Source organism: Ceratosolen solmsi, unplaced genomic scaffold, assembly GCF_000503995.2.
Source record: "Ceratosolen solmsi marchali unplaced genomic scaffold, CerSol_1.0 scaffold14, whole genome shotgun sequence".
NCBI classification, from domain to species: domain Eukaryota; kingdom Metazoa; phylum Arthropoda; class Insecta; order Hymenoptera; family Agaonidae; genus Ceratosolen; species Ceratosolen solmsi.
In genome coordinates, this window is record NW_011948420.1 from 1,784,900 (window position 1) to 1,809,643 (window position 24,744).

The 24,744-nt window shown below is 27.5% G+C and overlaps 1 protein-coding gene across 1 annotated transcript in view; it reads right to left on the reverse strand.

Annotated features, from left to right (window-relative positions):
- The window catches only part of sv (paired box protein shaven), a 105,461-nt gene that overhangs the window by 18,639 nt on the left and 62,078 nt on the right, over nucleotides 1-24,744 (reverse strand). Inside the window, exons 4-5 of the mRNA XM_011497961.1 lie at nucleotides 13,376-13,541; nucleotides 8,571-8,768 (exon numbers count right to left, since the gene is read on the reverse strand). Of these exons, the coding sequence (XP_011496263.1) occupies nucleotides 8,571-8,768; nucleotides 13,376-13,541 (364 nt within the window). The remainder of the gene's footprint in view (nucleotides 1-8,570; nucleotides 8,769-13,375; nucleotides 13,542-24,744) is intronic.

Genomic DNA, 24,744 nt, shown 5'->3' on the forward strand with positions numbered 1-24,744 from the left:
AGGGAGGACGGAGGAGGGAGGCCAATGCAGCAACGATAGTAAGAGAGAGGATCATAATTGTAACTTCATTAGAGGCTAATTCTGAGTGGAGGGTATGATGAAACGTAGTAATAATTGTATTATCTAGACAAAGGATGGTTATGGATATTCTCCGCCAGGGCAAAGCAGCACAAATTCACCCTCGCGAATCCTCCAACTCTTTGGAGACTCGCTCACTTGCACCTCGTCAAAGTCAGAGTGTAAAAACATAGTAACATATATTCTGCAAATATGGCGACATCGAGCAGGACTTTCTTCACAGACAGGAGGCAACTCATTGGGCGCATATGGCCTCCTGAGACGCGATGGCAACCGCTTAAAACTTCAATATGGGCATGCGAAATTCTTCTCTTATTAATTTATGCCTCGGGGAGACTGTCAAGCGCCATTATTACGGAGAAAAGCGCCGTTTTCGCTTTGTTGCGTGAACTTACGACCGCGCGAATTTATACGAGTGCGACCCGTTTAAGTAGCCCCTAGAGACAAGTTCACCTTACGTAAAAGCATGCCCATAAATAATGTCTTTTTTTACTGACTAATGTTGAGAGTTTCTGTTGAGGAATACATACAAATACCTTTTCTCTCCCAAACATCTTACTGTCTATAATCATTGTATTACTTTTTATTTACAAACTTTCAATTGAGCATTAAACTTAATTTGTCTCGAGTTCATATATAAATGTAATATTTGTTTGAATTTATATTTTTATATTTTTAATGTATCATCATATATAATAAATATTTATATTACTAGGTTCGTTGAAATTGATTTAAAAATATTCCATTATTTAATTCATTGTTTAGATCTTTGTTGACTTAGAGTACATTAAAATTTTTAAATTCGAAAAATTAATTTCCTACTTTATTTACATTTTTTAAAGTTATGTTATTATTATACGTTACTTTTAAAAAGTAATGAATATTTTAGCACAAAGTAGGTATAGTAATATTAATATTTATATATTATATAATAAATATTTATTATATATTATTTTAAGGAAATAAGAATAAATATTATAAGCGAATATAAAATATGACTTAAATATGTAGACAGAAAAAGATTTTTGAAAGTATTTTATAATATTTGGCAAGAGAGATAACTACAAATATTTAATTTTTTTTAAGATGGTGTAGGAACATTGATGATAAAAAGTGTTAAAATTTATTCTTAATGTTGTTAATGTAAAAATTGAAGGTTCTTAAATTTAGTTTTTCGAATTTGGTTTTATTTGTCAATAAGAAATACTACATACATTTTATCATTATATTTGTTTCCGTATGGCTAAAGTAACATACGTTATACTTGTAGATGGTTAGTAGGGAGAGGAAAGCGTCAAATGATTATGCAGTATGAACGCGTGAATGCGTGAGTGTGAAAAAACGGCCAATATGCAGATATTTGAGTGTTCACAATGCGTAGATAAGCGTGGTCGGTGAGCAAATTTTATTTATGGTCATATAATTTAATAAGCAAAAGATGAAGAGGGAGATAGAACTCATGAAAAGAGAAAGAGTAAGACAGACCATAAGTGTGGCAACAGCATCAACAACAACGGAGAACGGCATGAAAGTAGCAATGGCTGAGGCCATATGGCTTAGTTTCTCTCGACTTTTCTTGGGGTGCGAAATGATATGGAAGTAATGGAGACTCGAGGCGTGCAGAGCGCGCCGCTACCCTCCTAAAGATTGACCCGTCTGATATACGCATTGAAGAAAAACGAACTCGTGATGACAGATTGATACGATTCCCGTGAGCGAAATTCCTAGCGACAGATTTTCTGCCAACTGTCGAACGCAATCGCCTTGCACGATCAAGGCTTATTATGACAAATTAAAGTTAATGTGTCGTTACGCGTTGATGCATTATAATTTGTTGTGCTCATTATCTTGAATAATTTGTAATATGCATAGTAACCAGTCCATATAATTTTTCATTGCGATACTTGTATGAATTATTAGTAACTTGAATCATATCTTGTTATTTTTATTATTTATTTTAAACATTATTGATTTTATTTAAAATTAGAATTAATTAAAGAGTAACTTCGTATAATTTATTTTCATGATTTATTTATTTCTATACAAAATATTGGTTTTTTGTGCAAAATTTTTGTTATAACCTTATATTAAATGAAATGTAATTTTTGAAAATCTATTTCAGATTGTGATTAAAATATTCGGTTAAGTATTTTATTTATGAATAAATCCATGCTGATGTAATAAATAAATATTAATAAATAAATAATGGTGATAAATTGAACCTATGGAAAAATTATAATTTTAGAAGAATTGAAAATACATATTTAATTCGAAATTAAAAAAAATTTTTTTATTCTTTTTTATCAGATTATCTTACATATAACTGAACAAATGTATTTGCGTAATGTGACGTGTAAAGTATGACTTTCAGTAAGTTAGAAGGTCTAAAAAAAATAGACCTCTACAATAAGAAAACAGCATTAGAAAGTACAAATTGTGCACAATTCGGTTGTGGTTGTACATGTAATTCGAGTATTTAGAGTGCTTTGAGCGTCTGCATATAAAAAATTGTAGATATTTTTGTATTGATTTGAAAGGGATTTGATTTTTTTAGGAGTTCTAGTTAAGAGTGTAATAGTAATAAAGTCAACTAAAGGAAGGAAGCTGGACGAAGTTTAAGCCCCTCAGTGGCGAAACCTGCTTCTTATCGATCTGGCCCGTTGCCGTGACGTGTGCGCTTGCGATAGAAAGAGACAGAGAGAGACAGAGAGAGAACAAGAGAGCGAGAGAGAGAGAGAATGAGCGACAGAGATGGAGGGGGGGGGAGAGAGAGAGTGGAGATAGGTTGATAGAATGAGGAAGTGAGAGAGGAAGGGAGGAAAGAAGGAACAAGAGGGGCCGAGTCTACAGGCGCGCGCGTAAGATAGCGAGTTGTTGGCTAGAGCGCCGCCTACTCGAGCGTGACTCCGCAGCCAAAGCCGAGCCTATCAATATTTCCTCCCGAAATCCCAGGTCGTCCCCTCTCTTCCTCCAGCATCGCGGAAAGGGGGGGGCGACGATTTCTTGCCGACAACGACGACGCCATCTTTTCCTGCCGGCCATCATGCTCGACTCATTTGAACTTTTAATTCGTCGTACAAGCAGCGGCCTACTAGTAGCCGAAGGTTAATTATCAAGAATGACGGCTGTTGACTGTGATGATAATATCAGGTGATCCGACGGACTGCCTACCAACCGTTTTTCCACAAGACATAAAATTTTCTTTCGGTTCTCTTCTCTTTCTTTGTGCTGATATATATATGTACATATTCAATGATAATATGAAAAATTATAAAATCCTTATAAATGATGAGCAAAGAAGAAATAAAGAACAAGAAGGAGACAGATATGTTATTTTATTTACCTGAATATTTACTAAACAAAGGCTAGATTTTATTGTACGAATCCTACAAATATATATATTTTATATTTGAAAAATCGCTATAAAGCATTAAATCAGAAATTCTAAATATTATACATCACTTACATTAAATTTGAGGTTATTTTTTTTTTATTAATTTCATAAACTTCTCTTAATATAATTACATTTTTCAATTTTATTAATGATTATTGATGTAACTCTTTTCCTACTTGTTTGCTTGCTAGATTTTTTTCATTTTATTTCGGTCAAATTTACACTTTATTTAAAAAAAAAAGTTAAATAGTAAATTTTTGTTACAGAGATGATAAAAATATAATCGCTACGGTTTCATGTGATAAGTATATAAATAATTTAGTATATCGGGACATGCTTCACTATATTATCATAAATACCATTAATGCACTATAAAGAAACGTAAATAATATTTTTCATGCAATTCACATACAATTGTAACTTAAAACCAAGCGTATTTTTAATCGACAGTAATATGAAAATATTAGAAAATTGTATAAAAATGATGCAATTTGGGTTTTTTTTTGCAAAAAATTTGGATTATAAGAAAGACATAATAAGTAATAATAATAAAATAAAAAATTTTATGTAGAGAGTTTCCTCACTAGTATTTGACTTTTTTACCCTACATATAATAGATATTTTTCATAAGCGCTTTGAACACTTTATTATTTCATTCTTTTATTCTATTCTGTATCTATAGGAGACTTTTTACGTAGATACTAGTAATCGTTATAGCCTAGTAGATCGTAAATTTTTAAATATATCAACCTTATTTTTCCGGCGGAAATTCAACCCACAAAAAAGAAAAAGTTTGGTACATTTATAATTACCGTCATGAGATGGTTAAATGAAAGTGTTTTTAAAAAATATTTATTATGTTTATAATAAAAAATAACAGATAATTTTTTCCTTAATTTGTTTATTTTATTTGTAGGATCTATAAATAAGTAATCATAAATCACTTTCAGGTTTTTCTGAAATTATTATAATACAAAGCAGTTATGCGATTAAAAAAAGAATTTATGGAATTCAAATGATTAGTAGTTGAATTATTATTTAATTTCTTTTATGAGCCCGATGTATTTGGTATATACGGATAGTAGAGGCTTAAAATTTATTTTTATTAAACTTCAAATACGATGCGATGAAATAAATAATTATAGTGATTAATAAGCTTAATTTTCGATATTTTATACTGTTTTTATGTAACATTTATTGTTATAGCACTTATTATCCTTTAAAATGTGTACAACTTTGTTCAATTTAGCAAGAATACATTTGTTCCTGTTTTATTATAAATTTATACCTATCTACTTTAAGATTTAAATTTAGTACTATTATTAATCTTTGGTTATTTATACATCGTTTATTGCTTAAACTTAAAGATATAATCCAAATAACCAAATCTTGAACAGCAACAATAATTATACCTAATACATAATTACGTACATAAACGTATAATATAATTAATATTATCCATATTTACTTACTTCATTAATAAAATTTCGATAAAACTATAGTAAAAGTAAATATTTTTTAAAAATATGCATATTTTTTAATTTGAATTAATGTACAAATCTATTTCAATAAGTTAATATTTTTGAAGATTATTTTAGATTTTTATAAAATATTTTTATTTTTAAAATTTTTAATTATTTCGTATATTAACATTTTATAACATTTATTTAAAATAAAGGCAATACAATAATGATTAAGGATTTTGTAATTAAAGTTGAACAAAGTAGGAGTTCTTTAATATTATAAATTATGTAAAAATTCAATTTAATTAAATTAAATTCTAAAATATAATATCTATATAAGGAATAAAAAATAAATATTTCTTTTTAATTAATTAAAATTAATATTTACTAAATTCATTTTTATTCTATTATTTTTGATATTCTAAAATTGTTATTGTTAAATTATTGTTAAATAAAAATAAATATATATATAATATCAATCATATTCTAATATTTTGTAAAAGTTCTAGTATAATACAATAATAGTAATTAGAATATTTCTTGAATATATATTTGACGAATTGTTTTATTCTACAATTAGAATAATAAGAACAAATAAAGAAGAAAAAGAAAAAGAAATTTCGACAGATAATATTATAATATGAAAGTAAATAAACATTAAATGATTATGTATTAAACTCAATTTAATTTTTACAATTATATTATACATCCGTTACTAATCACACTAAATAAGTCTTTATTGAGAGAATGTATTACCATTGATTAAAAATGTTTCCGTATACTATAAGCTTATTGTATACGGACATTTCTCAATTAATTTAATATTACATGGTAAATTTATTTCATTAAATTTGTAAAATAAATTTACTAATAATATATTGGAAAAAAATGATAAAAAAATATTAGAAATAATAGTTAATGGTTTGTCCTTTAAGTAGCACATAAATCGTATTGAAATGAAAGATTTCTATTGGAGAAGTACTTTTTTTTCCTCTTTGCGTGAATAAAACAAAGAGGTTTTACTTGGAAAGATATTTTGCTGAAAATTGCTCCTTCCTATAGTACCAATGAAAGTTGAAGTCTCGCAATTGCCAGTAGTCTTGTATACAGATACAGCGAGGTGGGCAAATATTCTTGTAAGTTTTTCCACATGATCTACTTTATTCAATTTCAGATTCAGATCAATATCTGCATTGGTATCTGAAATATTATCAGAACTAGTAATTTATTGGCTAGTTATCTATGATCTGAATAAAAACAGCAAAGAATTGTCGAAGGAGGAAAATACAGTTAGCGATGCAAGTGGAGTTACATGACAAATAAGGCAGTGACTTCAGTGTACTACTCTTCCCACTCTCATTCCTTCACTTTTTTGTTGTTTCATACACAGCATGTCATAATACCAAGGCAATCTTCATTGTGATTTTCTATTTATATTGTATTTTCACTCGTATAGTAAATTAACTATAATAAATAGCTAATAAGCAAGCAGTACCAGTCGCTTTCGTATTTTCTCTAAATCTTTTTATTAATTTTTTATTCACATTATTTTATTTATTTCTAAAGAATCTGCACTATTCATATATAAAAAATTACTAATAAAAATATTTTTATTTGTATGTTATTTATGTAAATCTCTAATAGCTTATATTACATTTTACGAATTACAACTTTTGGACAGTATTTTATATTTAAATATTTTTGTAATGAAATATTGATGTAACCGATTCTTAATATTTCATAAAAATTTTACATCTTTCATAGTTTGTTTGAATTATATTTAGTTATAAATATTCTAAATATTTTTTTCTTTTAAGGTATTAATTTTAATTATTAAATATAAAATTAATAATTCGAGTCATTAAATGATCATAAGATTATTAGTATGAAAATTAATATTAGTAAAAAAAATTGTGTACTGTTTCTTATATAATTTTGGAAAAACAAATTGGCAAAATGAAATATATATTATAAATATTAAAAGTATATTAGAATAAATTATTTAATTAACAAATTTTATAGGCAAATATAAAATTAGTGTATACTGTGTGAATAAAGTTATTGAGAAAAAAAATTAGAAAAAAAATTAGTACTTCATTTATTTTACATCCTCAAATATTTTACAAAATGTTAGATTTCAAAACATATTGTGCTCATTTCTTCCCCTGTTTGACAATGATTAAAAGTGTATAGATTATTCTTTCTGTGGCTGATTGAAATAAAAATTATAGAAAAGATTTAGGGAAATAATCTGTATCCAAGCAATGAGCCATCGTTCAGCGATTAGACGATGCACTTGACATAGTACTATAGGCACTTCTAGGGGCAGTTTTAGTGGCCGACCCTCTATCCCATTGACCTTTAGCAAGTTCCTTTGGGAATAGCCTCGATTAATTTAAGTGTTTTTATGTCTAGCATCGAAGGGGATTGTACGTACACGCATACGTGTGTATATTTTTCGTTAAGAGCCAGATAGATAAATCCCTGGAGACTTTGCATTACAACGTAGTGCGTAGTGCATCAGTTCGTTCTTTTCTTTCAACTTCATTCGGATGTTGCACGCCCACGAAGTCGGAGGGAGACTTTACTGAATTATATAGTGCATACACATATGTCATCAGATTTAATCAGCCGCTACTTAGGGTTTTATCTATATTCCTTATCTCTCTCTATATCTATGACGTATCTTCCGTCAGAGACTACAGTCTCTTCTATGAATTTGCCCGTTATTCTTCTCTTGCCTAACGCGATGAGATAACTGGATTGTTCTTAATAGGGATTGAATTTCCCATGCACGAGTAAAATTCACTAACTCGATCGCTGTGGGTTGTGGCCCAGGGGTTCTGTACTAATGTAAACTTACGCAAATACGTTAACAGCGGCTGAGATTAATGCGTGAGATACTTATGGCCACTCTACTAAGGGTTATTAAAAACTATTAGGAATATAAACTTTTTAAAGTTGAATGCATTAATAAATTATGTCTCTATGTAATCCCCATATTGATTTTTTACCTATATTAGTAAAATATTTTTATTTAGATAAATAATATTCAGGGTTTCCATCACAAATGATGTCTTTAAAACGACAAATTCGTACGAAAGGACATATAAATATATAAATAAATAAACATGAAAATCTTTTAAAAATATTTTTTCTTAGAATTCTAGTTATTATTTAAAACAAAAAACAAAAATACGTAGAAGAATTGTTTTTATACTTATTGATATACTAGCAAGTGAATAATTAGTAGTGTGAAATTTACTATAGCTACTGAAATATATTATTTTTATTTTAGTAAATATTAAGTTGTTCATTCGGTTCCACTTATTATTAAATTTCTAATAATTTTTTTTCTCTAGTTTCATGTACTTACATTAGTTTATAATAAAAATAAATTTTCTACGATTTATTTCTAGAAGTAAAATAGAAAATTATTGATAATGATAAAATTTTATTCAAAAATTATATCATTAGATTACCACATTAACTTTCAAATTCCTAATTATTTTACAATACTCTTGTTGTATAAGTACTAATTCTAATTTTTTGAGATTAGATGAGCTTATAATCAAAATGTCAGTTATGATATAATTATATACATTTTTAAATAATTAAGTAATTTACAAGCTCACCGATTGATAGAAGAGACGGATGGCACATTATCTTGCGAACAGATCCCTTCAGCAAGTAATCTATCACGTATTTCCCAAGCAAACATTGTAGGATTATCTCTTTTGTAGTTAGCAATTGCATCAACTACCGGTGGTGTAGCTACTTTAGGTTTTGAACCACCTATGACACCGGCCTTGAAACTACCAGTCTCATAATACCTGTAAATTAAATTAAAGTTGTATTTATTGCTTTACTTAATAAGAAATTTGTAACAAATCTACGTAAAAATGTATGTAACCTATGTAAGAAATTTGCTGGTATCTACAAGTATATTTAGAAATATTATTCATCATGAAAAAAACAATTATAAAATATATATTAAATTATATAACTAATATATTCAAAGTAACAAATTAAATAAATATTGTAAACGTCGAATGTAGAAGCTTGAAATGGTTCTTATAATTTTTTGATATTTTATGTTTATTTTAAAAATAGGACAAGAGCGACTAGAGCTGCTTCAAAGACGAAACGTATTTAAATTTTTTGAAAATGCAATAATAACAATTTTAAGATTCGTAGAAGTCATTTCACTCTATTTAGAAGGGTCACTTTTTTCTAAAGCGGTGATATCAGCAATTCGCGTAGAAAAGGCATTCGAAGGAGTCCTTTATGCTTAATCAACTATCGATCAAGTATTCGATCAATAACATAAAAATTATAATATCAGCTTATTTATCTATGATATATATATATACCAAGCCACGTACGTTTGTATATTAGTTTGGGAGTATCAAAATCTCAATACAATATTTATAAACAGTTATGTACAGTTGCTTTCGTTATATTTAATCTTCTTTATAAATATCAATCAAACTTATCATTGAACTAGTTGATTACATTGTTTAGTAATCATAATTATTCTATTTATATCTTTAATTTGATTGTCATTTAAGTAAAATTTATAGGAATTTATAACAAATTTTTTTTAATATCAGCTTTTTAATATACAAATATTTGTACACTAAAAATATTTATTAAAGAGTTATTAATTTAAGTAATAATTTTAAGTATTAAAGTTTAATATGATATAATATTAAACATAGATTTAATTCATTTATATAAAAAAGCAAAAACTATTTAAATACACATATATACTTAATTTAAATAAAATCGTGTTTTTTTATTTGAATTATTATTATTATTATAAACTTCATCTTTGTTATCCATTATATATATATTTTAATGAAATGTAATTAAAAAATTCTATGAATTTTTGTAATTTGAAATTTGAAATTTGGAAAATTGCAAAATTCGGCAAAACATTGTTAATATTTTAAATACTTAAAATTATTGTTACTTGTAAAATTTTTATTATATATATATATAGTAATATATAAATAGAGTATTTATATATTCACATGTCATCAAATATTTTGAAATTCATTATAAGAGAAGTTTAAAACTATAGCAAAAGTTTTTTAGCATTACTTTTATATTTAATATAATTATAGTGAGGATTAAACTGTAATTATTTAGTTGACCTTGCGAGAAAACGCTTGGAAGAAAATAAATTATGTGAGAAACAGACCCTTCGAAAATTTAACGATTATATCTTGCATAAAACCCCATTCGTAGCGCACATGTTGCAAGTGAATGCGTACTCGTTGTCATTTCCTACCGATCTGGTCCACCTCGCTCTTTTCAGCGTGAAATGACCATTACAACGTACGATTTTTCAAATCTTGAGACACTTTTTCATGGACTAATGCTTTAATGCCGATTTAAACAACTTCAATAATTGTCATTGCTTGTCATACTCATGTACTTAAGATTATTTAGTTTTTTATTCCTTTTCTCTTCACCCTTTTCTTTCTTTCATCTTTTTATTACATTTTAATTTCTTAGTATGGATAACGTAAATAAGTAACTTAATAGATTTTTGTATTTTTGTATTTATATAATTTAATTATTATTATAATATCGAATTTTCTAATAGCAAATGTAATCTTAAAAAATTCTTCAATATATATTTAAATATCATAAATTTATTACAATTTTATTAACAATAATCACAATTTTTCACAAATAACTTATAAGTAATAAATTATAGTTTTATAGCGAATGATTATGGATTTCTACATAGCTTTAAGAATATTGGAAAGTTATTCTATATATGAAAGTACACGGTGGGTATTGAAGGATTGTAATTGAATCTAAAAATTACTTAAATGCATATATGGATTATAGAAGCCATAATAAACAAAAATATTACATGTAATATAACATAATAATGTACTCAAAAATTTTGTTATTGAATCTAATTAACAAAATATAAATTATAAGTAATTCAGTGGTGTATGATATTTTTAAATTTTATAAAAGATGTTTAATGTTATCTATTGTCATTTAATATATTTGTAATACACATTAAAAAAATTATATATATATATATATATAAATCAAAATATTACAATATCTTAAAATTCATATTTTTATAGGACATAGTCCAATCTTTTAAAAGATATAGTAAAAATAAGTAGTAAGGCGTATGAAGTGAAAAATACAAAATGAGATATGAGAAGTGAGAAGTAAGTACTGACAACTGAGAAGTGAGAAGCGAAAAATGAGTAGAGAGAAACGAGAAGAGAGAAAAGCAAAGAAGAGCAAGAAAGAATAAGGGCGAAGCAATAAAGGAGAAGCAGTAAGTCTGATTCAAGTAAGGAGTCAGAACTAAAAAATGTGAAAGTATAGTCACAAAGATTTTCCACACATCTTGTTGGTTCATAAATATTATAATCTTGCAGCTAATTTTATAGATTGGAAAGGGTGCGACAGTTATTTTGGTGGCGAATATTCCTGGAAAAAGTTTCAAATCTTACCGCTTTGACTCACTTATATAAACGACGCGTGACTGCATAAAGTGCGAATTAACGGCACGCAAACGAAGTCCAAGGCACATCCCGAAAAATGTAGTAGCACATGCAAAACGGTTCGTAAAGTAACGACGCGAGGACATGTAACACATGTGCCAACAACACTTGAAATCGAGCTTTCCTTTACCTACGTTTAATGTCCTCATTGCACATAATATGATGTGATTTTATCCAAGTGTTGCGCAATTCCTTTTTCCTTCAACTGTTGCTCGAAAGCAGTTCTCTAAATGATTCCTTACCTTTCTCAAAAGTGATTTTCCACTTACTTATTACATCATTTAAGCTGTACTTTACAGATTTATAGCTATATTTTTTCATGTTATCCAATATCCACGTAATTTCGAAATATATTATTTAATTTCGAACGCTCCTTATTTTATTAACAATGCGATATTAACTACAATATATCGTCCATCGCAGTACATAATCAGGCAATAAGTATTTTGCGAACGAACTGTGCTTTAATGTCGTTGTGACGAGCTGAATGGATTACAAAGAATGAATAATTGAACCCATCAACACAGCTCTAGTTAAAAAGTCATATATGAAATGCTCTAAAGTTCTTGAACGACCAACATGGGGTATGGAGCAAAAAGCATAGAAATCGTATACCACTAGCTCTACCACCCAGGACCTTCCTTCCGGTCTATCCACCCTCACCCTTCGTGCTTTTTCTTATTTCTTTATTTTCCTAGTTTTTATTTTCTCTTTTGACTAGTTAACTATTTTTAATACATTTATATAATACTTTCCACTACATAAATATATATTTATTAATTCAGTTTACTGAATATATTATTTTATTGCACATATTTCTGATGTGTAGCGGCAATAATGAAATAAACTGAGAAAAGGGACTTAAAAGTAATTGAAAGAGAATGGTAGTATATTCTATTTATAAATACATATATTATTAAATATTAAAAATTATTTAACTTTGATGATTTAAAAAAAAAAAAGAAGTAGATAGTCGATTATATAATTGAAACATTTTTTTTAAACAATCATTATTTGTAAAATGAGAATTGCATAGCAAGAAATTTTTTTATAGGTCGTAAAAATAATATTATAGGCAGCGATGAGTCATTTGCTAAGCAAGGTTAGGGAAAGTATAATTTAAGAGACGAAACCATTGTCCATTGCAACGAAGCGTTCGTATGTTTAGTGATACCGTTCATTTCTCGACCTATACAGTTCGATAATTTTGTGAATTTATTCATTTTGTTTAGGCACATAATAATTATTCAGTGAGCTATATTTTTTATTATTGTAGAGATTTTTCTTAAGTATAAAAAATTAATATTAAAATAAATCATCTCTTCATTTTCAAATAGAAATATTAAATTTATTATAATAATATTGATGATCTACTATTGCATTCATAATATTATTATGATAAAAGAATAAAGGGAATTAAATCATTGGTTGAATGGATTAAAATTAAAATTAAATTACTTGAAACTAAATCATAATTAAGATTGAACAAGTGTATATTAAAAATGTATATTATCTCTACTTAATTAGTGAGATCGAAACATATTTGCAAAAACTTTTTTTTGTTTGTTCATAAGTTTTTTTTGTTCGCTACAAAAAACTCGTTAAATAGGTAAGAATTATGAATAAATATTTACTAAAATAGTATGGAATAAAATATATATTACAAAATAAAATAAACAACTAAAAAAAACGTATAAAGTAAAATTTATAATGAAGTTAATTCATAGAAAAATATTTTAAAACTTCAGAAAAATGTAATACCGCAAGTAAGCTTTAGACAAAATGGAATATCAATTGTGGTTCAAATGTGGCAGCGTGACTAAACTGTAAAGTAAAGCTGAGTGGTAGCGCGAAATTATAGAAATATCCGTATAGTGTAATATTATATTTACCTTGATAGTATTTTTGATACACAGCCATGAGATACCCTGAGTTGTCGAGAGATGTCGCATGGTCGAACACCGCTATGTGCAAGCTCAACGATTCTCTGTCTTACCACGTCTGGTAATGGCCTCCCGTTCACAAAGACACCGCCAAGTTGGTTTACTCCTCCATGGCCTGCAAATGTCAATTGAAAGATCTTCAGTATTAACCAATAAAGGTTTATATAAGTATAATACTATCATTAGTTTCGATAGTAGTAATATTGTATTGAATATTGTCAGTATTTTAATACTTTCAAGGGTAAGTCTATATACGATTGACTATTTTTTCATAAAAGATGAATTTGTACGATGATATCAAAATAATAACTTTTAATTAAAACGATCGTTCATTTTAGAAGATATTAATATGATCCTTTGATTTCTCAAAATATTTCTTTGTATAAAAACTATAATACAAAAGAAAATTAATTACATTTTCATTATGTTTTTGTTTTAGAATAAGTGATATTTTTAGATAATTATAAATTACAGGTTTTAATATATAAATTTCTAAATTTTTAATATCTAAGTAACATTATTAGTTTTAAAAGAATATTATGATGAAATATATAAAAATTATTTGATTCAATATCCAATTTTAATTTAGTTGGTAAGGATATTTCTAGTAGATACTGTATTAAGATTGAATAAAAAGCAAGTAATAATTGTACTACATTATTTAGTAAAAGAGGATTTAATTAAAAAAATTGTCAAAAGTTTGAACAGTAAAAAGATTTATAACTAAAGTGGAGTTTCAAAGTTTTCTGCCATTGGTGTGACATGTACATACAATTCGCGTATTACGACATATGTCTTTTTTCTCAGTTCACTGCACTTACCTCATCTGTATAACTCTACATACCCCCTGTCGACTAAGAATGACAATATTCAGTCTTTCCAGCTTCACACTCTCTATTCCACAGTTCAATCGAGTTATCTTTCTTCCATCCCTCTTTCCTCAATTTCGTTTCACCCTCGTGCTCTCTGATTCTGATCTTACACCCTTGCGCTACCCTAATTCATTGGCTGCACTGCAGCACGTAAATAAAGTCGTAAATATTACCGACAATCACCTATATGAGCTGCCTGTGCACGGGCTTGTCAAAAGATTATCTTTTGCCCATATAATCGAGCAAAGTGCTATAGAGGCTTATTTTAGGATTATTTTATAGGGAAATAAATTTTCGAATAGGTAATTATCATCATCAAATTATTATAATATTTGTATTATTATTAGACTGATATTGTAATATTATTATTAATATCTAGGCTCTATATCATTATTGAATAATATAAAATAAAATCTTTATAAGAAAATTTCCTAGATATCTAGTTTAATTCAGTTAGAAACTGTATAATATGTTAAACTTTAATAAGTATTTTGCATTCATTATTATACTATTTAAATAGTGCAACATAAGATTATTTTAGAAAAACATAAATATATAATAGCTAAAATCATTATCACATACAATCAACATTTAATTTATAAAATGTAGATATTTGATTTACAGTTGTTAAAAAACGTTTGTAATTCTTCTTATAAATGAGAGAAAAGTATATTTATATACCACGTCATTATATTATTTTGCTTTACAAGGTCAGAATTCTAATGTTTCAATAGATAAAGATCAATATATTGTTTACTTTGCACTATATTTATTCGCGTATTATACTTTATATTGATTTAAATAATCTTAATAAGATAAAAAATCAAAAAGAGAAGAGGAGAATTCAATAAATACAATAATTTTTGAGTTTAAAGTTATTATTTCGTATTTAATAATATCATAGAAAAAAATTAAGAAAAATCTTAATCATCATTAACTAAACTTAGCCAATTAACTTAACTATTTTTGTTGATAATTTGATAATGTTTATAAACTTTGTTAACAGAAATAATCGTTCTTCCATTTGTATGTAAGCTTAATGCCTTTATTATAGGTTTCACATATATTGTGAATGAAAAATTTAGGATTGAAACCAAGTGATGGAGAATATAAAGAGGCTCTGCCTATCTTGTTCTGCATTTAAGAGGCTTCTATGCTCACTAGCTTTGTTATGAATGTAGATTTAAGAGAGAAGGAGAAATAGTTAGACAGATATATATGTAGATAGACAGATAGATGGATAAATAGATAGATAGATAAATATATATAGGGGGAAAGAGAGAGAGAGAGAAAGTAATAAAAACAACCAAATACACCACTACTGCTATTTCTGTTGAGAACTATAATAATTTTAACTGTTTTCTTCTTTCTTGTATGTACTATACCTTGCAGGTACTGTGTTACTATGCTTTGCTATTTTAAATATAACTTTTTTTACTTTTACTTTTTCATTTTGACAGATTTTCTACCTTTATTAAAATTATTAATAAATTTTCTAACAACTAATCAAATTTCAGATCTGTATTGAAATTCAACACGTGCATTTTAGTTTTAAATTTTACAGTAAACAATAGTTAAAAAAATGTTATAACCTCATTTTATAAATAATCATTATATTTAATTGTTTTTGTTTTATTAACTATTTTTTATTATTCTATGTGTAATTACAGAATATTTTAATATGATTGTAACGATAATATAAATAGTTGCCATTTTATGTTTTTATATTATAATGTTGGTTAAAATATTAATATATTACTGAGCTTGTAACATTTATCAAATAATAACTCTTTTCTTCTGCAATAAGTATTTAGTCTTTATGATTCTAATCTACTCTGATTTTCGTAGGATTAGAAAAGATTGACATATAATTATAGAATTTATTGTAATTTGAATAATAATAGTTTTATATAAAATTTTTTTATAACTTAAGTCAATTCATTATAAATTATTTCAACGCTGAAAAGAAAAGGAATACATTTCTTTTAATGTATGGGACGAAATGACAAAAAGTAAGCAGCCATTATATTTTATGAATAACTTGATTTTGATTTTTTCTATATATGAAGATAATTTGAAAAGATGTTAGCCACGAAATGAAAAAGCAGAGAAACTTTCTTCGGATAATTTTTTGAACAAGTGTAACAGTAAAAAGAGCGAAGCGAATAAGATGACCTAGCTGAGCATTGAACTGTGGATCTCACTTCCGGCAAGCCAAATTCTCATCAATTTTCAAAATTACCTTTATTTCCGATGAACATTCGTCTATTAAAAATAATTCGTTAACAATTTAAGTTTTAATTATTACCATATGGTTTTAGTTACAATTTTGAATAATATTTTATCGTTAAATTGAAAATAAAAATATATTAAAATTTTTTTTTTAAAACTTGTTTTTAATAAATATTAACTAAAAAATTCACGTGTAAATATATTTTTATTAATTATTTCAATAATTAATTTATCATTGGAATTTATCTGTCTTATATAAATATTTATTTATATATGAAAATTACATGACTTTGTATTCCTTTGGTAATAGACATGTATAGGTGGAGCATCAAAAATAAAGTAATTTACGTGATTATAATTTTTACAATACATGAGCTATATTGTTTATATAAATGTAATTACTATAATTTTTAATGATGATTATGTACTCTAAAAAAACAGGTGCTTATCAGTACGGAACTGACAGAACAAAAGAAATAATTACGAAGAATATTGTTATGTCAATAATTAAAATAAGTTTATTTTATTTAATAGAGTAAATGAGATTTAAATAAAATTAAAAATAAAATTAAAACAATAAAAGTAAAGAAGTCTGAATGATTAAATTTGAATAATAAAAGTCACTCAATGTTTATAATGATAGTTAAGAATATTTAGATAGTTACAATGTAATTAATAAGTTAAAAAAATATTGTATACCGTTTGCACATTAGATTCATAAAAAGTTTTACTTTATTTTATTTAATTTAGTAATTTTATAAAAAATTTCATTGTACGATGCGGAAATATTAATAGTTTAATTATTTAGCTACAGAGTATTTCGAATGTTACTGAACTATTACTTGAATTATTAGTAAAGTATTATTGAATATATTATAAGTAAACGTCTTGAAAGATTTAGATTTAGATTCAGATAGAAAGAAAAATTATAATTTTTAATGAAAGTCCATTAAAAAATTGTCTGCTTCTTTGGAGAAAGTTATGATTTATAGTTGTTTCGGCAGTGGTTCATCTGATTCTGTATAACAGCAGTAGCCAACGTAGATGTGATACATAGGAGCTCGGTTTCGGACATTCGATATGTTTCTCCCGCAATTCTTTGTCTTTTATGTATATATTGCGTTACTTACTTCTGCATTGTATAGCGATGATTCTCTCGAGTCCTAGACAACGACTATAAAGAAGAAAAGGAGATGTGCAAAAAATGAAGAGAGAGCTACGGCTTGCAGGGATTTGATTACTCGTATCATGTCGAAATAAATATGACAATGCATGAGTAATAGAGAAAACATTTTTGGTCCGTATGTACATGTCAATTAAATATTGATATTTATCAAGTAGTTTATCAAATAAACAGATCGCTGTACCATTGACGCTACATTCGTTGCATTGTCTTTAAGGCAGTAGAGCGTTTTAATATGGTTACATTCATATAAGTGTTATTTTATTTATAATTGAAATTAAAGCAATATTCAATTCTATACTTATTTTCTTTTTTTGATACTTACATGTAGCTCTTTTTATCCAAGATTGCTATAAAAATTAAAACATATATATATATATATATATATATATTATAGAAATGTATATTAATATTATAAAAACCTTTTAAAATAACACATCTACGAAGGTAATTGTAATAATAGAACTTTGAAACTAAGTATTTTTAAGTTTTGTAACATTGTTGACAAAATATACATTTAGTATTTACTTAATATACTAAATTACACAAAGCTTAGTATAAATGTATTATCAAAATGTTTATCAACTCTTAATTTTATACAATTTGAATTAAATGTAAAAAAACTTTAAGTATTATAATAGTAATTAATTTTAAATAATAATTTCTTTTTAATAAAAGCTTAGCCAATTTATTGTTTGATTTACGGGGTTATAATTTTTTTCTTCAATTATATATTCGTGAATAAATTATTTTTAGACAAATAAAACTTCTACGTAAAGAAAATTATATCTAGCAGTATATAACTTAGAAGTATATTATAGAATAATGGAATGTAACCATAAAACCGTAGCAATATACGAAATAAATGTCACCTGAAAATTGAAAATGACGAGTAACCCTTTTGATAACTCAGTAGTTTTATCACATATATTTAATACTAACTATAAAGCGAAAAAATTATATTTTTGGTACTTACATTATCTGATAGAATTATACCACGTATGGTAAAATAGGCGATAAATTCAATTTTCGAAGTTTACAAATGTTGAAGTATTTACTTTATAGTAATTTAGATTCTATAGTACGAATAAAATTTATATTTAAAGATCTGATGAAAAGAGCAATGTTTTATCAGTGATCTAAGAAACTTTTGTTTTAATTATATTAATAACAAAGCTGCTGATGCGAAAAAAACTCTCATATCATGGTGAGTATGAATGTCAGATTTCCTGCTGCCGACGGATGAAGCTTCTCAGCACTCAGCCATGCACGCTACAAGTAGAGAATTTGCGGACGCTTAATGATGACCAACAGCCCTGCTATGCATCACTCCTACGCAGATTTGCGGTTAAGTGTTTTTCCCTCGAGGCGACGCTTGATACCGCTAGGAGTATTTTTTTCAAGTTGCTTACGTACAAGAGAATGAAATGACCTTAAATTTTTGCACCAGGTATGAGACTGTTTTTCTATTGTCGTTCAAACTATTTTGACCTTTTTATTCCTCATTTCTACACTCATTAGATTTATTTAAATTTCTTAAAATAATAATTACGATTTTGTAGATCAGAAAACTCTGAGCAGGGACAAAAAGGACTTTTAATTTCTACGATTCTTGCAATGGTGTACACACTGAAAGTATTAAAGAGCATAACTGAAATAGTTCATTATACAGTTAGTGTTAGTGTATCGATGTGATAGATCAATTGATCAATTGAGAACAAGAAAATTAGGAAGCCGTTGAAAACTATAGAGGATATATAGAGAGTGTAAAAGTAAGATTTGTCGAATTTAGTAATGTATCGTTTGTGAAAGCAGCGTATCCTATATATGGAATGTTTACATCCGAAAATAAATTAGGCGGTCAACGATGGCAGACTGGCGTAAGACAGGAGCGCGATACAACTAAGGCGCTACTACTTCTTACACGTGTAGTACTCCATCATGTTCTGGTTATAGCGATAGGCCGTGCTTAGGTCCATTGCTGGGCGAGCGTAGCCCAGCGGGCCACTCTTCGGCTACTGGTGGCTGTTCGTCCACCCATGGGCCACCGGCTGAGCCGGACGCAGCGCCGACCGCATGCTTGCACTGGTCTCGCACTCGCGCACTCGGCCTTGGTTTTCGCTCGACTAGATACACCGGGACCAAGAGGCTGGACGCGCACGAGTCGAGCTTTTTGACTGCCCACACGTGACTTTCGGCTGCGTTCCGCAGTGCTTCAACCGTTGCGCTCCTGGCCAATTCATCCCCACGCCGGTTGGCGCTCCGCCCATCCGCGTCGACAGCATCCCTCCAGCCCCATTGGCCGCGGGGGGCGGCGCGTGGCCGACCCGGGGTTGCTACGGTGACGCGCGCTGCGTGTGGACTAAGCTTGTTAGCGTTGAGTCCCGGACGCCCGGGAAAGACTGACCGCTAGTAGCAGCCGATTTGGAAATAGAGGCCGTTTCCGAGTCTCAGCAAGGGCGTCGGGAGACGGCTGTACGCGAAAGCAGTCCCAACGCAACTAATTGGTAGCCAAAGCTGGAGTCTGTCGTGTCAACAGGAGCGATGAGATCAGCGGATTGACCGGAAGGTGCGGTCAGCACCGGTGAGACCGAAGTTGGCGCGCCAATCTCACAAGGGCCGGTTTACATTCGAGTAGCCGGGCCGACTTTTTCTGTCGCAGTGAGCGCCCCTCGTTTGAATCGCAATACACCGCTCATACACATGGTCCGCGCTTCAGTCCAAGGCAGTCCGATACTAGATACATTGAATCTCAGAATTTTTGCTTTTACTTTTGCGCAAGCTTGATACTATATATCCGCGTGGATTTATCCAGTGCCGTATTCACCTTAGATCAATCATATTTAATCATTTTTCTCACGATCAGCCTTTGGCTTTTACATAGAATAATAAATAAATGAAAAGAGAAAACCATGTGAAAAGGTCTGATCGTTCTTTAAATATAATTATTATAGCTCATACAATTTGTAATTTCTTTTCTCTCCTAACATAAAACAGATATATTCCAATTTAACTAAATAATAAATGTGTCTCACTTTTTTTATGTATTGTAAATGTACACATACCATTACAAATTTAATTTCCACTTCAATATTTGATATAATTGCAATTCATTAAATATCTCTAATAAAAATGACTAATTTGAAAATAAAATTACGCAGTTCATAATTAATTCATCTTATTTAATTCAAATAATATATTTAAGGTATTTGAATAAAATATATTTCCTTATGTCCTTTAATATATTTTAATAAAAGCATCTTTTTCTTTCTTCTGTCTTCTATCATTAATATTGTCAATTTCATTTTATTGAATATTTTAGTATTACTATATTACATATACAAATGGTAATTTAGCCATCGTTTTTCATCCTAATTTCATACATTTCTAAGTAATAAAACAGTAATTATTATTTTAGTTACTAATAATCTAATGATGTTTTTATTTTTATTATTTGTGTGTACATTAGTCAGATAAAATAATAATTTGCTAATCAACCTGTTTTTTCTTTTTAATTTTTATATAGTTACAGAGCTAGAACATTAAATGTTATAATTTCAATATATTTCTTGAAGATAATAATTTTTCTTAATTATTAAATTTATATTTTATAATTATCTATAAAATATTTCATTACAATATTAAATATCAAATATTAAATAGACTGATACCAAAATATTAAATAAAATTTAATACAATGTTTGTCATCTTATTTGATATAATTATTTGAAATTATTAATTAAAATTTTATAAATTAGTAAAACTGGTATTTTGCTAAGTCAATCTAAATTCCTATATTAAAGAAAATTATCAGGCTATGAGTCAACATTTTTTAAAATAATTGGTATTTAAGTATGATTTAAATTGTTAAATATAAATGGATTATTTATAAACAATATATTTTAATATTTTAAATATCTAGTTTAAAAGTATGATTTTGAAATTATTTAGCAATAATTGCTAAATAATATGCTAAGAAATTGTAGTTATTGTTGATAAGTAAAAATGATAATAATTTTTAAATAGTTTAAAACTAAGTATTTATAAATTTAAATAGCAATAAATGCAAATTTTAATATGAAAGTAAAATTTGTTCACGTATTTCTAAATTACTTTTAATTTAATATAATTAGTTAAATATTCGGTGTATTATCTATACAGTTTATGAGGTAATTAATTATTGATAATTATGTTATTTTATTTTATTATAAGAAAGTTGGAAATTATTTTCTATTTTGTTGAGAGCATGGAAAAGAGTAAAATATCATTATTACAAATTGAAGAGGGGCGTAATTTTTAAATAAGCTCTCAAGAGATTATATTATGGCATATGATTTAGGAGAATGAATGTGTGGATTAAGCAGTGTTGACAGATAATATTTCTCATAATGATTTTCGATTGAACTGATTTAAGATAGTTCTCACTGGAATAGTTGATGTTGATCTAATAATTACAGAATAGATGTGAATATATTGAACTAGCTTAAAAGTTGTCAATGCTGTAAGAAATAAAGTAAATGATGAGAACGTACAACATGAAAAGAATTTTTAAGATTGGAAAAATTACTAAAAGCTGAAAAGAGCGTTTATATAATAAGATAGTAAATATCCTGAGGTAAATGTAGATTAAAACAGTACTATTTGCTGGAAGTAGGGGTGGGTACTGAAAGCAGAACTAGAAAGTTTCTAGGTATTATAATTCACGCGAAATAACAGAAGGGGCAGTCCGTGCCTCTATGAGGCGGGTGGGGGTTGCTTAGCGTATGCGTAAATCCGGCTGAGTGCGCGCGCGTCTACGGGGATCGAACCAACGGGGCTACACGCAGATGAGCTGACGCTCTCCGCCCCATGGTCATCTAGGATTCACGTGAATGTCAAAGCATCGATCACAAGTCGCCTGGCTAATCAGTTGACCTGTTGTATTCCTGATCGCTTGGTAGATGTGGCGTTCATTACATTAATCATAGTAATAGTAGGAACGAAAATTTACTCAGTATAGTCAGATGTTTCTGAAATTTAAAGGGCTACTTTTATTTTTTTGCCATCGATAATAGATCATTATATATCTTTTTCCAATAATAAATCAAAAGTTTTTCTTGGAGACGACCACTAACTTTTCATCAAAACGATTAAGCTATCCAATGTTTCAACCAATTTCGTTAAGATTTCAGCTATTCTAGTATACAAAAATGCAACAGGAAATACAACAATATTTACAATATTGAGAATGTAATATTTACAAAAAGAAATATAATTTTCGCAATGCCCAGAATTAGTTTACTAATTCTTATTCATTTACCTTTACTTATATTCTATTTCAGTATTACCAGTAACTGCACTTAGTACCTTAATTGTCATTAATTACATTACTATTTACAATAATAATATGTATTAATAATAATTTTACTTTTAATTCTACAATGTGAATAAAAAAATATATGGCCTAATAATTGCCTACAATCAATTTTTATATCTTGAGCTTTCACATCCTTATGATATTTTCATTTAAATAAATTTAATTTCTGTAACAAATCATAATATGGCTCTGAATACATGTTTAAATGTAATATATTAATATATATTACATTATATTATATTATATTATAATATGTAATATATTAATAAGAAAACAATGTAAGTTAAAACTTTGAATGTTTTAATAGAAGTCACTTAATTATGTTTTGTAGATAACAAAACTTTAGACAAATTATTATAAAAATATGATACTTATTAATTTGCTCATTTATTATAAGGTAACAGAATATGCATTTCAATTAAAAAAAAGTTCTTGTTTCAAATAAAATATGTTTAATAAAAATATTTTTAGAAATATTTAAAGTAATGTATAATTTTTAAAGTTTTTTATTCATTTTTTAAATAATTTAAAAACTCAGTTTTTATTTTTCGTAATATATGCTAAAAAGTTTATAGATAATTTTAAATGTAAAGTATTCCAAACATAAAAATTTGTATATATAACTTTCTTTTAACATATTTTATCTTTTTGTTAAAATATATCGTTTTAAATAATTTAAAATGCCGTAAGATTATTTAGCATTTTCAAATATATTTTTATTAATTTTTATTATTATAAATAAAAATTATAATATAATTAAACTTCATAATAATATTATTGTAATTTTAAAATATATGAATATACTTTTCTATCAAATTATAATTAATTTTATTTTATTTGATGTTTATTGATAAAAAATATTATAAAAATTATAGAAACAACAATAAAATTTAATATTTAGTATTAAATAAAAATTGTTTAATTTTGAGATAATTTAAAAAAATATTTTCACATAAGCAAAGTACGCTAAGCATAAAAGATTTGAGAAACATTAAAGTTTATTTAAAGTTTTCATTTTTTATATTCATATAGAAAACAAAAGAAGGAAAAGAGAATGAAAGAAAAAGAATAAGAGGACATAGTAAACAGAGTCAAAAATAAAAAGTATGAGAATGAAACTGAGATAGCAAGTAAAAGAGAAAATGAAAGAGAGAAAGGAGAAGAAAAGAAGCAAATAGACAGAAAGAGACAGAGGGGGGGAAGCAGGAAAGACACACTGCGGCTTGGCGTAATGTAAGCACATGAGGCAGATAAGTTACGAGATTTGATGTACATAGTGCATTTACTTATACTCTTTTCTATACGATGCATACAATAGCGTGGCAGGAGTTAAAAATACTAAAGCACCTACTTGCGGAAGTAAGAAAGAGAGAAAAGATGCAAACATTGTAGCTGGAAAGAAAAACGACAACTTTTTTACGTAATGAAAGCATCAATTCGAGTCCTTGCCACCACTCACGCTTACACTACAGCTCTCTCAACTCCCTCTGAGCTCTTTTCCTTAATCTCTATTTCTTATCTCTTTTTATCTCTCTCTCTCTCTCTCTCTCTTTCTCTTCCACTTTTTGTTTCTTTATATATACTGCGAGCACTTTTGTAGTCATCATAAAATGCTCTTCTTTCATGTTCCGACGATTGCTACTTTTTCCTAGGGAGGGTATAAAATAACGAAATG